Source organism: Oncorhynchus mykiss, chromosome 24 (genome assembly GCF_013265735.2).
Source record: "Oncorhynchus mykiss isolate Arlee chromosome 24, USDA_OmykA_1.1, whole genome shotgun sequence".
Taxonomy (NCBI): Eukaryota; Metazoa; Chordata; class Actinopteri; order Salmoniformes; family Salmonidae; genus Oncorhynchus; species Oncorhynchus mykiss.
This window is the reverse complement of record NC_048588.1, coordinates 39,235,083-39,253,119: the sequence shown is the minus strand read 5'-3', so window position 1 is coordinate 39,253,119 and position 18,037 is coordinate 39,235,083. Positions and strand designations below refer to the sequence as shown.

The following is an 18,037-nucleotide window of genomic DNA, read 5'->3' as shown; positions in this document are numbered from 1 at the left end:
GAAAGAGTTCATTTGACCACCAAGCTGGAGAGTCAGCCCTTCTCTACTTCGTAAACATTTCTAACAGAGACCAGCCTGCACACACACACACACACACACACACACAGCCGGGTTACTGAATCACTAGTGAAACTGGAGTATAATTGTTATCATAGTTCCTCATGACCATAGAAAGTAGTCTGTATAGACTACTCCCGTACACAGTTCTGTGAGATATACTCTGAGTAGCAGCAGCAGGTCTGTGTACAGTAGACCTTTGAGCTCACCACACACACACACACACACACACACACACACACACACACACACAGACACACACACACACACACACACACACACACCAAGCACTAATGCAGCAGGATCACAACCTGGTGGACAAACTGAATATGATGAGGATATGGTATATGATGAGGAAACACACTGCTGGCCTGTAGAGGGCGGTGAAGCTCTTCACAGCCAGAGATACGACTGCTCCTGTGAAACCTCACCACACACTCACCTCACACACACACAAGCACACGCTCACTCACACACACAAACACGAGCTCAGTCACACGCACACACACTCACACGTACCCTCAAACACACGCACACAAACACACACTTCTGAAAGGTTAAGCAGTTTATTTGAGACTGTTGGTTTAGATTGTCTCTAATGCAATAGAACAAACGACAGAAGTAGAACTGACAACATTGGGGGCCAATCAGAGGCCCTCTTACCTATGTGTGGGTGTGGTTCTGGGGGGCAAAACAGGAGGTCGACGTGGGATTGGAGCAGGGCCGCGAGGCTCTTTAGGGCCCGCCCCCACCACGTAGACTTTAGGGGGGAGGGTGGGCACGCATTGATCAGAAGAGGAAGACTGGTCATATTGTTCAACTGAGAAGGAAGAGGAGGAGGAAGAGGGCGAAACAGGGGAGGGCTTTCTCCCTCCCTCCCCCACCTGCTGGGGGTGTCTGGCTGGTGAAACAGGAGAGGGCTTTCTCCCTCCCTCCCCCACCTGCTGGGGGTGTCTGGCTAGTGAAACAGGAGAGGGCTTTCTCCCTCCCTCCCCCACCTGCTGGGGGTGTCTGGCTGGTGAAACAGGCGAGGGAGAGAGGCTAGGGAGAGGTACTGTGGGGGGATTGGTGGAGAGGCTAGGGAGAGGTACTGTGGGGGGATTGGTGGAGAGGCTAGGGAGAGGTACTGTGCGGGGATTGGTGGAGAGGCTAGGGAGAGGTACTGTGGGGGGATTGGTGGAGAGGCTAGGGAGAGGTACTGTGCGGGGATTGGTGGAGAGGCTAGGGAGGGGTACAGTGAGGGGATTGGTGGCGAGGCTAGGGAGAGGTACTGTGGGGGGATTGGTGGAGAGGCTAGGGAGGGGTACTGTGGGGGGATTGGTGGAGAGGCTAGGGAGGGGTACTGTGGGGGGATTGGTGGAGAGGTTAGGGAGAGGTACTGTGGGGGGATTGGTGGAGAGGCTAGGGAGGGGTACTGTGGTCTGAGTGTTTGTAGAGGAGTGTGTATTGTTATGTTTATGTCTGGGTTTGGGTGCCATGGGGGAGTGTTTAGGGGAGGTGGGGATGAAGCGTAGTGGGGGGCCGTTTGGGGTGCTGCGAGGGGGGATGGGGGGTAAGGGGGGGTCCTGGGCAGTAGAATGGGGGGCGGTAGAGTAGGAGGTAGAGTTGGGATTGGGGGTGGTAGGGCAGAAGGTAGGGTTGGGAGGGGGGGAAGTCTGGCCACAGTCCAATGTCTCTACAGGGACAGAGCGGTACTTAGTTCTCTCCTTAGGGACTGGTCTCGGTCTCTCTCCATCCCTCTCTTCTTCCCTGAACACTGATCTCTCCTTAGGGACTGGTCTCTCTCCTCTGGATACTGGTCTCTGTGCAGGTAGTGGTGTCTCTCTCCCCAAAGGACTGGGTCTGAACACAGCTCTCTCTTCCTCTCTCTGGTCTCCCTCTGCAGCCAGATGTGTGAGTAGGGCATCGTGCTCTCTCTCGGGGTGTGTGTGGTGGTGTGTTTTTTGCAGGCTGGCTAGGATGCGTTTGCGGTGTCCAGGCAGTTTGATTCCAATCGTCTCCAGCTGATCCTGGGTCAGCCCTTGGCATTCCAACAACGTTCCTAACCCCGCATCCTGGAACACTGGGAAATACTGGTCCAGATGCAGAGCACACAGCCACTCCCACACCGACACACACCCCTCCGCCTCAGACATCACCACAGAGTGTGTGTGTCTACGTGTACGTGTGTGTGAAGATGTGTGTCCCTGTGTGTGTCCCTGTGTGGTGTGTCCAGGCAGTGTTCAGATCAAACCTGTGGAAGAAACAGGAAGACAGGTTAGGATTTTAAACCTTTATCAATAGAAGTGTACATCCCAGTCGATACAATTCACTTACAGTATATTACGTTCAGAAACACATTGTAAGTGGAATTTTAATGTTTGTGCTTTTCTTATAACTCATTTACGTTTTCTATTCATGTGCTGTTCTAATAACCCATTTCTGTGTTCATGCAAGTGGCTGACTGTACAAATCTTCACTATCAGTACCTGCAAAGTGGCAGTACGCCCAGACCGTGTTCTGTTCAAGGTCTCAGCTTAGAGAGAAAGAAGCCTCGTAAGGTATTGGTCCGTCACATGTTCTGAACCAGTATTGGTCTGTCATGTTCTGAACCAGTATTGGTCCGTCACATGTTCTGAACCAGTATTGGTCTGTCATGTTCTGAACCAGTATTGGTCCGTCACATGTTCTGAACCAGTATTGGTCCGTCACATGTTCTGAACCAGTATTGGTCCGTCACATGTTATGAACCAGTATTGGTCGGTCACATGTTCTGAACCAGTATTGGTCTGTCATGTTCTTAACCAGTATTGGTCGGTCACATGTTCTGAACCAGTATTGGTCGGTCACATGTTCTGAACCAGTATTGGTCTGTCATGTTCTGAACCAGTATTGGTCCGTCACATGTTCTGAACCAGTATTGGTCGGTCACATGTTCTGAACCAGTATTGGTCTGTCATGTTCTGAACCAGTATTGGTCGGTCACATGTTCTGAACCAGTATTGGTCTGTCATGTTCTTAACCAGTATTGGTCGGTCACATGTTCTGAACCAGTATTGGTCGGTCACATGTTCTGAACCAGTATTGGTCTGTCATGTTCTTAACCAGTATTGGTCCATCACATGTTATGAACCAGTATTGGTCCGTCACATGTTATGAACCAGTATTGGTCCGTCACATGTTATGAACCAGTATTGGTCCGTCACATGTTATGAACCAGTATTGGTCCGTCACATGTTCTGAACCAGTATTGGTCAGTCACATGTTCTAAACCAGTATTGGTCAGTCACATGTTCTGAACCAGTATTGGTCCGTCACATGTTATGAACCAGTATTGGTCCGTCACATGTTCTCAACCAGTATTGGTCTGTCATGTTCTGAACCAGTATTGGTCCGTCACATGTTCTGAACCAGTATTGGTCTGTCACATGTTCTCAACCAGTATTGGTCTGTCATGTTCTGAACCAGTATTGGTCCGTCACATGTTCTGAACCAGTATTGGTCCGTCACATGTTCTGAACCAGTATTGGTCCGTCACATGTTATGAACCAGTATTGGTCGGTCACATGTTCTGAACCAGTATTGGTCTGTCATGTTCTGAACCAGTATTGGTCCATCACATGTTCTGAACCAGTATTGGTCTGTCACATGTTATGAACCAGTATTGGTCAGTCACATGTTCTGAACCAGTATTGGTCAGTCACATGTTCTGAACCAGTATTGGTCAGTCACATGTTCTGAACCAGTATTGGTCCGTCACATGAATTTTAAAAAATGGTAATGATGAATGAATTATGCTAAATCATGCAAATATAACTTGTCTGTAAATATAATAGCCGTATATAAGACAACTGCTGGGACTGCCCCAGGCAGAGCTCCTGATTGACATGTGTACTATGGTGCATTGAGTTGGTTGGAACCTCTCCAGCACGCTGGCAATAAACAATGATTCATTTAAGATTGACTATGAGTGTCCCTGTATAAGAATTTCCCATGACAACATACACACGGAAACCCCATGAAGAGGATGTTACAGTATAAGACTAGCGTTTAGCATCTTTCACAGACTTTCAAAATCAAGAAGTTCCACCGCTTGGTCAAGGAACACCAGAGCAAAAGTTTTACTGTTGGTAAATTATATTTTCTTCCTCTTGCCCTCTTTTCTCTAGCTTTCTATCTCACCACAGATAAGACACCACCATCTCTAAACAGACCACAAACACACAGCCACAGCTCCTCGCTCGCACACACACACACACACACACACACACGCACACACACACACACACACACACACACACACACACACGCACACACACACACACGCACACACACACACACGCACACACACACACACGCACACACACACACACGCACACACACACACACACGCACACACACACACACACACACACACACAGATGATAGAAGATGCCTCTCTCTCTCCTCCTAACCTAAACTAAAAATACCTAGTCTTAAAGTAACACTTTAAGTGATCAACAGATCTTAATCTATGGAGTCTAAGAACTGTGGTGTGCTCTTTAAAAACCTCCACCAGCTGAGACCACTATTTCTCCATCTCTCTCTCTCTCTCTCTCTCTCTCTCTCTCTCTCTCTCTCTCTCTCTGACAAACACAAACGCAGTTCTTTAATACACCAACTAAAGTCATAATTATACTTTTTCTAAACTGCCTTCTATAAATAAGGACCTATTTACTGATGAATGTCTGTTTAGTTATGACCGTGTTTTTCCTTCTGCTTGAATCTCTTTATTTAGATGTGTGTATTTTCTTTCATTTGTGGAATTCAAGGCTCATCTGTAAAAAAGAGACCTTGGTCTCAGCATGACTCCCTGATAATAGAAAAGTAAATATAATAATAAATATAAAATAAATTAATTTAAAGGACTAAAGTGGAATCCCAGTAGTAGAGTATGTGAATATTCTTCTCCTTTGGAGAAATACTGTAGAAACTACCAGATGAATGTGTATCAGACTTGGAACATCAAGCACTGTACGTTCACCACATCTCATAGCTTCAACGGTAACTCAAATGTGGAACAAGAGGATGCTTTGTACGAGGATGTAACACAAGAGTGACAAGAGTGACACAAGAGACATATTACACATAACACACATGCAAGCACACGCACACGCACACCTACTCACACATCAACGTGAGACTTCATTACCACCGTGCAGAAAACAGTCTAATAGGTCAACTCTATTTTATTCTGGAACCAGAAAGACCAGACTAACAGACCATCAGACTGAAGGACAGAGGTGGTGTCAATCACCCATCACAAGAGAGTCAACACACACAGGCCTGCCTGTACCTGGTCCTGCTAAAACAGAGTTATCTAAGGACAGTGTCTTTATATGATGGACACACACACACACACACACACACACACACACACACACACACAACCGGTGTCTATTTTGCATGTTAAATGGACACCATCTGTGTGTGTGTGTGTGTGTGTGTGTGTGTGTGTGTGTGTGTGTGTGTGTGTGTGTGTGTGTTGAAGGACATAAGAGTCTGTAAAATAATTGCAAAATCATTTCCTGTCTTCCTCTAACTGACAGACCAGAGACCAACGCTGTGCTCTCGCTCTCTCTCAATTTAAGGGGCTTTATTGGCATGGGAAATATATGTTTACATTGCAAGTGAAATAGATAAACAAAAGGTGAAATGAACAGTAAACATTACATTCACAAAAGTTCCAAAGGAATAGAGACATATCAAATGTCATATTATGTCTATAGACAGTGTTGTAACGATGAGCAAATAGTTAAAGTACAAAAGGGAAAATAAATAAACATAAATATGAGTTGTATTTACAATGGTGTTTGTTCTTCACTGGTTGTCCTTGTGGAAACAGGTCACACATCTTTCTGCTGTGATGACACACTGGTATTTCACATATGGGAGTTTATCAACATTGGATTTGTTTTCAAATTCTTTGTGGGTCTGTGTAATCGGAGGTTAGGAATTGCAGCTCAGTTTCCACCTCATTTTGTGGGCAGTGTACATGTAGCCTTTCTCAATAGCAAGGCTATGCTCACTGAGTCTGTACATAGTCAAAACTTTTTTCTCTCTCGCTCTCTTTTCGAGAATTGAGGAACAACATTGAAAGGAAACCGTGTCTACTGTCTAGATGTACTTCTACCTGCAACTAAAAGATCTTATCTCTTTGTAATGGGGGTCTGTAAGTCAGTATGTAGTAGTACCAGTAGTAGCCTGAGTCAGTAGTACCCTGAGTCAGTAGTAGCCTGAGTCAGTAGTACCCTGAGTCAGTAGTACCCTGAGTCAGTAGTACCCTGAGTCAGTAGTAGCCTGAGTCAGTAGGTCTCACTAACGCTGTACATACTTGAGTGTGCGCGTGCGCGCACACACACACACACACACACACACACACACACACACACACACACACACACACACACACACACACACACACACACACACACACACACACACACACAAAGGCTATTCTGGACTGCTCCGCACCAAAGTGCTAAGAAGATTGGTGCCAAGTCAACAGCTGAATGGCTCTGTTGAGTCTACACTGTAAACAATAAAGAGGGACACAACCTGCAACCATTTGTAAGATGTTACTGAGTTACAGTTCACAGAAGGAAATCAGTCAATTGAAATAGGCACAACCCACTTGGAAGCTAGGTCCACCCACTGGGGAGCCAGGCCCAGCCAATCAGAATGAGTTTTTCCCCACTAAAGGGCTTTATTACAGACAGAAATACTCCACAACACCCCCCCTCAGACAATCCCACAGGTGAAGTAACAGGATGTGGAGGTCCTGGACTGGCGTGGTTACACGTGGTCTGCGGTTGTGAGGTCGGTTGTGAACGTACTGCCAAATTCTCTAAAATGACGCTGGAGGCGTGGTGAACATACCTGCAGTCAGCATGCCAATTGCACGCTCCCTCAAAACTTTAAACATCTGTGGCATTGTGTTGGGTGACAAAAGTGACCTTTTATTGTCCACAGTACAAGGTGCACCTGTGTAATTATCATGCTAATTAATCAGCTTTTTTTAAGAGGGTAATCAGACCTCGTGTAACCGCAAACTGACGTTCATTCACAGTTGACAAAACTTCTATTCAGTCTCTGTGTAAATGTTAATTGCAACTATCCTGAGTAGAATTTGTTGGGTAGTTATGTGGACTTGGAGACAGCCAGCAAATTGATTTATTGTGTTGATTGTACAAGGGCTTGATTATACACTGCTCAAAAAAATAAAGGGAACACTAAAATAACACATCCTAGATCTGAATGAATGAAATATTCTTATTAAATACTTTTTCTTTACATAGTTGAATGTGCTGACAACAAAATCACACAAAAATGATCAATGGAAATCAAATTTATCAACCCATGGAGGTCTGGATTTGGAGTCACACTCAAAATTAAAGTGGGAAACCACACTACAGGCTGATCCAACTTTGATGTAATGTCCTTAAAACAAGTCAAAATGAGGCTCAGTAGTGTGTGTGGCCTCCACGTGCCTGTATGACCTCCCTACAACGCCTGGGCATGCTCCTGATGAGGTGGCGGATGGTCTCCTGAGGGATCTCCTCCCAGACCTGGACTAAAGCATCCGCCAACTCCTGGACAGTCTGTGGTGCAACGTGGCGTTGGTGGATGGAGCGAGACATGATGTCCCAGATGTGCTCAATAGGATTCAGGTCTGGGGAACGGGCGGGCCAGTCCATAGCATCAATGCCTTCCTCTTGCAGGAACTGCTGACACACTCCAGCCACATGAGGTCTAGCATTGTCTTGCATTAGGAGGAACACAGGGCCAACCGCACCAGCATATGGTCTCACAAGGGGTCTGAGGATCTTATCTTGGTACCTAATGGCAGTCAGGCTACCTCTGGCGAGCACATGGAGGGCTGTGGGTCAGTCACACCATGACTGACCCACCGCCAAACCAGTCATGCTGGAGGATGTTGCAGGCAGCAGAACGTTCTCCACGGCGTCTCCAGACTGTCACGTCTGTCACATGTGCTCAGTGTGAACCTGCTTTCATCTGTAAAGAGCACAGGGCGCCAGGGGCGAATTTGCCAATCTTGGTGTTCTCTGGCACCTGCACGGTGTTGGGCTGTAAGCACAACCCCCACCTGTGGACGTCGGGCCCTCATTACCACCCTCATGGAGTCTGTTTCTGACCGTTTGAGCAGACACATGCACATTTGCATGCACACTTGCACAAAGGCGGAGGTAGTGGTCCTGCTGTTGGGTTGTTGCCCTCCTACGGACTCCTCCACGTCTCCTGATGTACTGGCCTGTCTCCTGGTAGCGCCTCCATGCTCTGGACACTACGCCGACAGACACAGCAAACCTTCTTGCCACAGCTCGCATTGATGTGCCATCCTGGATGAGCTGCACTACCTGAGCCACTTGTGTGGGTTGTAGACTCCGTCTCATGCTACCACTAGAGTGAAAGCACCGCCAGCATTCAAAAGTGACCAAAACATCAGCCAGGAAGCATAGGAACTGAGAAGTGGTCTGTGGTCACCACCTGCAGAACCACTCCTTTATTGGGGATGTCTTGCTAATTGCCTATAATTTCCACCTGTTGTCTATTCCATTTGCACAACAGCATGTGAAATGTATTGTCAATCAGTGTTGCTTCCTAAGTGGACAGTTTGATTTCACAGAAGTGTGATTGACTTGGAGTTACATTGTGTTGTTTAAGTGTTCCCTTTATTTTTTTGAGCAGTGTATATTGCATTAGGCACTAAGTTTTTATGACCCTTTTGATATTTATACTTACTAGATGTGTTGTGTGCTTAGACTTGATATTTGCTGTGTTTTGAGTTACACTACTTGAGAATTGCATGTTACTGAAACTACTACCAGCTTTTCGTACTGAAGACACTGAAACTGTAACCTTTCTGATTGCCGCTCTAAGCCTGCTGGCCACAACGGCTTATTTCAACCTTTTTGTAATAACTATTTTCGATAATCGTGTGTTGTGTATATTCCATAGCGGTACCCAGTTCAGGTCTCCACTGACCCTATCCTAGAGCTTCTGGTTGTTAAACCGTCTCTCTCTCTCTCCAGGCTGGTTATAACAGTGTCTCTATACTGAAGTAACAATGGGGTCTTCTGTTACAAGAGCAGGTCAACAACAGGAGACAAAACACACACAGAGGCCAGGGGGGAATCGTATGGAGAGGACAGAGCTAGAGTTCTGATTTAAGACACCCATTAAGGTGTCTTACACATTTTTGACATTCTCTAAGGGAAGTAAGAGATTGTGTGTGTGTGTGTGTGTGGGGGGGGGGGGGGGGGGGGGGGGTCAAGCTTCACATCCCTTTTCAACTACATACAAAACGCCAGAGTTAAAATCTGTTTATCAGCTACCAGTTCTTTATAAGCTGCCCTCTAGAAGGGCTGTGGCATCACAAGGTGACATTTCCATGGCCTCAATATGAGCTACCTTCTCTCTCTTTCTCTGCATCGTAGCACCTCCGCTTCACACCACAGGCTGCCCATTTCACACAGAGGAAACAGAGGAAACGCCTGACTCTCCTCAAACTGCTGTCTCTCTCTCTCACACCTCCCGTCACTCGTCTCCGGCCCTGACAGACAGAGTGGTAAACATGCATAGACCACTCTGCCCATCACACACACACACACACATCCACACAAACAGAATGACTCACACCAACCTTGGTACCCCTGCTTCAAGCATGCTCAATAACTCAAACACACATTGAATTCCTCTGACACAGTGCTTCTAGTAAAGGGTCCCATATGGAAGGGAATAATACCACACCCTAGGGGGTCTGTCCTGTCCCTGTCCCCCTCCTCACCCTGGGGGTCTGCCCTGTCCCCCTCCTCACCCTGGGGGTCTGCCCTGTCCCCCTCCTCACCCTAGGGGGTCTGCCCTGTCCCTGTCCCCCTCCTCACCCTGGGGGGTCTGCCCTGTCCCTGTCCCCCTCCTCACCCTGGGGGTCTGCCCTGTCCCTGTCCCCCTCCTCACCCTAGGGGGTCTGCCCTGTCCCTGTCCCCCTCCTCACCCTGGGGGTCTGCCCTGTCCCTGTCCCCCTCCTCACCCTAGGGGGTCTGCCCTGTCCCCCTCCTCACCCTGGGGGTCTGCCCTGTCCCTGTCCCCCTCCTCACCCTAGGGGGTCTGCCCTGTCCCTGTCCCCCTCCTCACCCATGGAGGGCTGCTGGGCTGCAGAGAGGAGGGTGACAGAGGTGGGATGGAGACTGGGGCACTAGATATCATCCTCTCTATACTCTGCTGCTACCCTGGGGTGATCCTCTCTATACTCTGCTGCTACCCTGGGGTGATCCTCTCTATACTCTGCTGCTACCCTGGGGTGATCCTCTCTATACTCTGCTGCTACCCTGGGGTGCAACATTTCACAGGGAGATGTTTCATAATCTCAGCTATTACAGACTCCCATAGCGACCCAGGCTAACCCTATCCCGGACTATCACTAACCCAGGCTAACCCTATCCCGGACTATCATTAACCCAGGCTAACCCTATCCCGGACTATCACTATACCAAGCTAACCCTATCCCGGACTATCACTAACCCAGGCTAACCCTATCCCGGACTATCACTAACCCAGGCTAACCCTATCCCGGACTATCACTAACCCAGGCTAACCCTATCCCGGACGATCACTAACCCAGGCTAACCCTATCCTGGACTATCACTAACCCAGGCTAACCCTATCCCGGACGATCATTAACCCAGGCTAACCCTATCCCGGACTATCACTATCCCAAGCTAACCCTATCCCGGACTATCACTAACCCAGGCTAACCCTATCCCGGACTATCACTAACCCAGGCTAACCCTATCCCGGACTATCACTAACCCAGGCTAACCCTATCCCGGACTATCACTAACCCAGGCTAACCCTATCCCGGACTATCACTAACCCAGGCTAACCCTATCCCGGACGATCACTAACCCAGGCTAAACCTATCCCGGACTATCACTAACCCAGGCTAACCCTATCCTGGACTATCACTAACCCAGCCTAACCCTATCCCGGACTATCACTAACCCAGGCTAACCCTATCCCGGACTATCACTAACCCAGGCTAACCCTATCCCGGACTATCACTAACCCAGGCTAACCCTATCCCGGACTATCACTAACCCAGGCTAACCCTATCCCGGACGATCACTAACCCAGGCTAACCCTATCCCGGACTATCACTAACCCAGGCTAACCCTATCCCGGACTATCACTAACCCAGGCTAACCCTATCCTGGACTATCACTAACCCAGGCTAACCCTATCCCGGACGATCACTAACCCAGGCTAACCCTATCCCGGACGATCACTAACCCAGGCTAACCCTATCCTGGACTATCACTAACCCAGGCTAACCCTATCCCGGACTATCACTAACCCAGGCTAACCCTATCCTGGACGATCACTAACCCAGGCTAACCCTATCCTGGACTATCACCCTAACTCAGGGTTGCAGCAGGTCTTATGTGCATTCTCGAGTGATGAGTGCGTCACAGACGGGCCAATCTCTTTGTTTTCTCTTAAATCAGACCGTTGAGAGAGGGTGGAGGCAACATGAGTCACGGTAGCCTCTTCTCTCCCACAGGTCAGATTTTAGATCAGCCTTTCTAACCATCTCTCTCAATGCCAGAGTTAAACTCCGTTCAGGCAATGGCCTCAGAGAGACACTGAGATCAAACTACACACACACACAGACTAGAGCTAAAATTATGGAGGTGGCTTATAGTAGAGAAATTAACATTAAATTATCTGGCCCCAAAGTCAAGTAGCAGTGTTTCCCGTACATTCATTTAGCAGCGGTTGACATGCTAGCCACTGCTAGCATGTCAACTAGAAAGGCTAACAGCTAGCATGTCAACTAGAATGGACAAGAGCTAGCATGTCAACTAGAAAGGCTAACAGCTAGCATGTCAACTAGAATGGCCAAAAGCTAGCATGTCAACTAGAATGGCCCACAGCTAGCATGTCAACTAGAATGGCCCACAGCTAGCATGTCAACTAGATTGGCCAACAGCTAGCATGTCAACTAGAATGGCCCTGAGCTAGCATGTCAACAAGAATGGCCCACAGCTAGCATGTCAACTAGCATGGCCCACAGCTAGCATGTCAACTAAAATGGCCCACAGCTAGCATGTCAACTAGAAAGGCTAACAGCGAGCATGTCAACTAGAAAGGCTAACAGCTAGCATGTCAACTAGAATGGACAAGAGCTAGCATGTCAACTAGAAAGGCTAACAGCTAGCATGTCAACTAGAATGGCCAAAAGCTAGCATGTCAACTAGAATGGCCCACAGCTAGCATGTCAACTAGATTGGCCAACAGCTAGCATGTCAACTAGAATGGCCAACAGCTAGCATGTCAACTAGAATGGACAAGAGCTAGAATGTCAAGTAGAAAGGCTAACAGCTAGCATGTCAACTAGAATGGCCCACAGCTAGCATGTCAACTAGCATGGCCCACAGCTAGCATGTCAACTAGAATGGCCAACAGCTAGCATGTCAACTAGAATGGCCCACAGCTAGCATGTCAACTAGCATGGCCAACAGCTAGCATGTCAACTAGAATGGCCAACAGCTAGCATGTCAACTAGCATGGCCCACAGCTACTAGCATGGCCCACAGCTAGCATGGCCCACAGCTAGCACATGGCCCACAGCTAGCACATGGCCCACAGCTAGCACATGGCCCACAGCTAGCATGGCCCACAGCTAGCATGGCCCACAGCTAGCACATGGCCCACAGCTAGCACATGGCCCACAGCTAGCACATGGCCCACAGCTAGCATGGCCCACATTGAGCTAATGAAAAAAATCCTCGTGGAAAAACTGAATAAGATACTGACCCTAAAACACATGCAGTATACGAGCATACTGAAAAGGAAATAGCTCTTTAAAAACTAACACTCAGTGTTTCCACTGGTGCGGATAACCTATCTCTGACAGAGCACGCGCGCGCACACGCACACGCGCGCACACACACACACACACACACACACACACACACACACACACACTTTGGTTCCATGGTTGCCATGGCGCCTAGTGGTAGCCTTGGTAGTTTACTCCTGTGAATTGATCTACAATTATTTGTTTTGTGCTTTTTATGTGCATTATTATTATTTTTATTATCAATAATTATTAATTATTATAATTATTGTTATTTTTTAAAGCTAATCAAGTACTGAATACAAAAATCGAGTTCAACCGAAAATGTTAAACTAGACAAGACATACTTCTACTTCTCCAATCAACTAGCTAAATGTTTGGATGCAAATAACAGTGTCTTCACTTCTCTTCTCCTGGTCCGAAGGCTGGACCAAAGATTAAGAAATGTCAGCAACTTTCCTCCACTACACACATGGATTCTTCAGTTTAAAGATTTTTTTTATTTGATTAAAAAACATGCGCAAGGAGCTCAAGTACAGCCTAATACAATACGGGATCCTCCAGAAAACATGCAGACAGACCACGAGACCTAGGGAAACTGGTCAGAAGATTAAAGTATATTGTGTGCACTCGCAGTACAACATGCACACCAGAGTTTGGACAATAAAGATCACTTGCCAGTTCTGCGGGATGACCCTCAGGTAATTGACGTTACCCACTCCAAGCCAATACAGTTTATACAGAGAGCAGTGGGCTAACAATAATGCAATGAATCTATTTCCACCATGATATGTCTCCGAACTATGGGGGACCGAGCCGTAGGCTCCCTTGCTCCTCGCATATGGAATGCTCTTTCTGACCATTTGAAAGCCGCTCCATCACTCAGAACTTTTAAAACGCTCCTTAAAACCCACTCTTTTTCATAGTCCAAATCTAAAATGTACTTAGCACCTAGCCCACTACTGCTATTTTACCAGCCTTGATTCTAAATATATATACGTTGTTTTTATTGCAAAAAAATCCTTAGTAGATCTTTGAGATAAGTCTAATGAAAAGTGATATACAAATTAAAATATTATTATTATTATTATTAGAGAGAGTTATGCCAACTTTTAGAATTTTGAATATTGTTCTAATTCTAGAAATGCAGTTACATAGTATCGTTTAAATATTCCCTCATGTAATGTTAATGAGGCGCTAACATGGCTGCCATAGAATGTCGAAGCATCATGTAAATGCATCATAATGCAGATACTCTCTAAATACATGGCTCAGCCAAGCACCTGTCAAATCTGCACCTGAACAACTGCGGAACACTGAGATGGGCCCACATTAACTCCGTGTCTATTACATTAACATATCTTTCTTTCACGCACATCAGATGAGACACACGCACAAAAAAAAGTATTGTTATTATTGTAAATCATTGATTTGATTTATTCTCCAATAACACGAGCGGACGTGATCCCTGAGATCCAATAAGACCAGAGAAAACAGAATCGCGTCAGCATTCCACAATAACGGAGACTGGGGGTCCTCGATTCTTTGTCCTTAAGCTTAGCCTCAATTTATCACAAACGAAGGAAAACATTTTTAGGCGTATATATGACTAATTACATTAATTGACAGCAACTGCCCATTTACAATCCTACAGGTTGATCTAAAAACGTAACTGACAATCGCATCTCAGTCTAGGCTATTATGACTTTGAAACTATACTTGAAAGCGCATCGGAATTCTTTACAAATTCGCCTCATTACCAAATCTGTTTTGGTCCTTTCTTTCTTCTGAAGTTTTTAAAGTTATTTTTTCAACCATAAACTCTCCAGAAAAATATCTTTTTTTAAACATGAATTACCTTCTCTGTGTTTTGAACAGTTTCCCTGGTGACTGGAGTTTAGGTTATGGGATATTTCAGGACGAGTTCGCCGATGACATATTCTCACGCCTCAAAAGCACCAGCAGCGAATACAGCGAAAACTTCCGCAGCGGTCACGTGATTGATTACATTTCAGAAGGAGCCTCTATTTAGCCAGTCCACTTTTCAACCATTAAAGTGTATGTGGGAGAGAACACACAGACACATCTTCTAGTAAGCCTGATCATGAAACCAGTAACATTTTGTTGATGAAGCCTTGGCTAACAACTTATTTCTGGACATGCTAATGCTGGACATGTTGACACGTTCGTCTATCTCTAGAAAGTAGCAACATTGTTCTGGAAAATTCGGTCAGGTGCTTTGCAACAATAGAGCCATTCTGACAAATGATTGTTCCATTCTGCGTGGAAACATTGTCAAAGAATAACAGTGGACATTGTATCCACGTCCATATTTCTGGGATGGTGTGTAGTTTCGTTTTCAACCTCAGGAGGGTGACAAGTGACTGCTGTGGTGTTGAGGTGGGGAGGATAACTGTTCATGGGATGAGAGCTTCTTTGCCCTGAAAGTGGCATAGGCTTATTTCATTTTTCCCCACAAAGAAATTCAACGTGTTATGATTAGGCTACACAATAAAGATATTGGATGCAGATTCTAACATAACTTTATTGTCCTAGAGGAATCATGTTCTAGGTAGGACAATGCTGCAGAAAATAGACTATACATTATAAATCTATGACACCTATTCCATTGGCTTGTACCTGTGTGGAAGTATAGGCATAGCCTATAGTGAAGAGATGGTGGCGAAGGTAGGGGGCGGAGGAGAGGAGGGAAAGGTAGGGGTGGAGGAGAGGAAGGTAGGGGGTGGAGGAGAGGAGGGGAAGGTAGGGGGTGGAGGAGAGGAGGGGAAGTTAGGGGTGGAGGAGAGGAGGGAAAGTTAGGGGGTGGAGGAGAGGAAGGTGGAGGGGAAGGTAGGGGGTGGAGGAGAGGAGAGAGGAAGACGGTGACTCATCGCTGGTCTAGTAGCTGTGGCGGGGTCAGTGTGGGGTGGCAGGGAGACAGGCCACCATGCACAGTGTGTATCCTTTTTATCGCGCCAACCCCCGTATGTGCCCCTGCTCGCCGTCCCCGGAGCAGAAGCTGGCCCAGTCAATGATGTCTCAATGAGGACTAGTGGCTGAGACATCAGACAACTACCATACCAGCTTCAATTCAGAGCAGGAGGATATACAAATTCTGAAGAGAGACAGAGCTATACATACTATCTCTACAGGCATATTTCTGCTTTACATACTGTATCTCTACAAGCATATTTCTGCTATACATACTGTATCTACAGGCATATTTCTGCTATACATACTGTATCTACAGGCATATTTCTGCTTTACATACTATCTCTACAGGCATATTTCTGCTTTACATACTGTATCTACAGGCATATTTCTGCTTTACATACTGTATCTCTACAGGCATATTTCTGCTATACATACTGTATCTCTACAGGCATATTTCTGCTATACATTCTGTATCTCTACAGGCATATTTCTGCTTTACATACTGTATCTCTATAGGCCAGCTGACGAGTAAGCCTATAACTAGGCCTTCCCTTACTCACTCATATCAGAACAGACCCTCTGCCTCGCTCTTCATGTGTGGTTGGCCCAGCAATAGGAGGCTTGAAAGCATTGGCACTGAGGCAGTGGTAAAGAGTCACAATTTGGGTTCATTATATAAAGAATGTGGGGTTGCAGTTGCCCGACGACTCATCCTGAATTTAATTACGCAGCTCTATCTATCGTTACCACAGGAGGTTGGTGGCACCTTGATATATTTGGCTCAAAATTATTTTGAATCGAAAATGCTAATTAGCATCAAAGTAGACGTCAGGCAAGACCACATATCCCAGAAAGCTCCTGCTCGTCGTCTCTAGCTGGTACCAGGTACATTTAAACAAATTTAGCCAATTTATTAATTACTACATTTAGCTAACATTAGATATTTAAATCGAAGCAGTCTCATCCAGATCATGACATTTGTCGTTTTTTTTTAATGATAGCCATATTTGAAGCTAATTACCATTTCATTTGTGGGTAAATACAGGTGAATATATTGATAAAAGTCACCTTGTCCTAGAGAGATTTACACGGTCTACAAAACGTCACGCCAGGGTAGGCCTACATGAAACACAGCCCTTATTTGAAGCGTTTCTAAAAATTCCCTATGGGAAAAATGGATGGTGGAAAAAACGATTGGAACCATTTCCCTGTTTGACCGCTAGGTTTTATGGGTATTGTGACTCACACTGTGATAGTCTATGAAGAATATTATCCCTTCAGACAGCCATTTCAGACTCACCTGTCCCATAAGGCCCATGATAACAAAACGTCATTACTTTAGAGATAATGTGATTAATTGTAACCTTCCTGATTTCCCTGATCCACTCAACAACTGAACCATGTCTGTGTTTGAGAAATTGGGCCAACAAACAGAGGGAGCACTGCAGGGGAGGGCAAACTCACCAACAATTCAGATCCACAATTACATCAGAGTTTTCACTCCCTCATTTTCTCTCGGTCTCTCCTCCCTCCCCCTCCCTGTCTAGCCCTGGTGCTAAGTTGAGCGGGGAGTTGCCATGCCAACCCAGAGTGGGGATCCCGGGTCCAAACTAGGCCACACAGCAGAAGCGGCATTAAACAGTGTGTAAGTGTGACAGATTCAGACCAGAACAATCTGCTAATCAAGTCAATCATTTGTCAGACCTCGTTTAACACACACACACACACTTTAAGAAAGACTCGGATCACAAATGAAATATGAAAACCTTTGTAGGAATCTGTATTTAAGATTGAACTCTACATACATTCATACTGTAGTGTTGAGAAAAAGAGAGTGGACCTGTGTGTGGGTGTGTGTGTGTGTGGGTGCGTGGGTGCGTGTGTGTGTGTGATCCAGAGACACATCATGTATTATGGGCAATAGAGGCAGTGATTCAGGACAAAGAGACTAGCTGAAGAGGAAAGAGAAAGTGGGTGGTGTTAGTCACTGTCTCTGTCCTCTCCGATCTCACTGAGGTGTGTGTGTGGTGTTAGTCACTGTCTCTGTCCTCTCCGATCTCACTGAGGTGTGTGTGTGGTGTTAGTCACTGTCTCTCTCCTCTCTGATCTCACTGAGGTGTGTGTGTGGTGTTAGTCACTGTCTCTCTC

General features: G+C 46.3%; 1 protein-coding gene across 2 annotated transcripts in view; it reads right to left on the bottom strand.

Annotated features, from left to right (window-relative positions):
• LOC110516717 (arf-GAP with Rho-GAP domain, ANK repeat and PH domain-containing protein 1) overlaps positions 1-14,940 on the bottom strand; it is a 112,202-nt gene extending 97,262 nt beyond the window's left edge. For both annotated transcript variants that reach the window (XM_036961242.1, XM_036961243.1), the window contains exons 1-2: positions 14,814-14,940; positions 721-2,290 (exon numbers count right to left, since the gene is read on the bottom strand). In XM_036961242.1, coding sequence (XP_036817137.1) covers positions 721-2,192 — 1,472 coding nt within the window. In that variant the 5' untranslated portion in view covers positions 2,193-2,290; positions 14,814-14,940. The remainder of the gene's footprint in view (positions 1-720; positions 2,291-14,813) is intronic.
• Between the last annotated feature and the right edge of the window lie 3,097 nt (positions 14,941-18,037).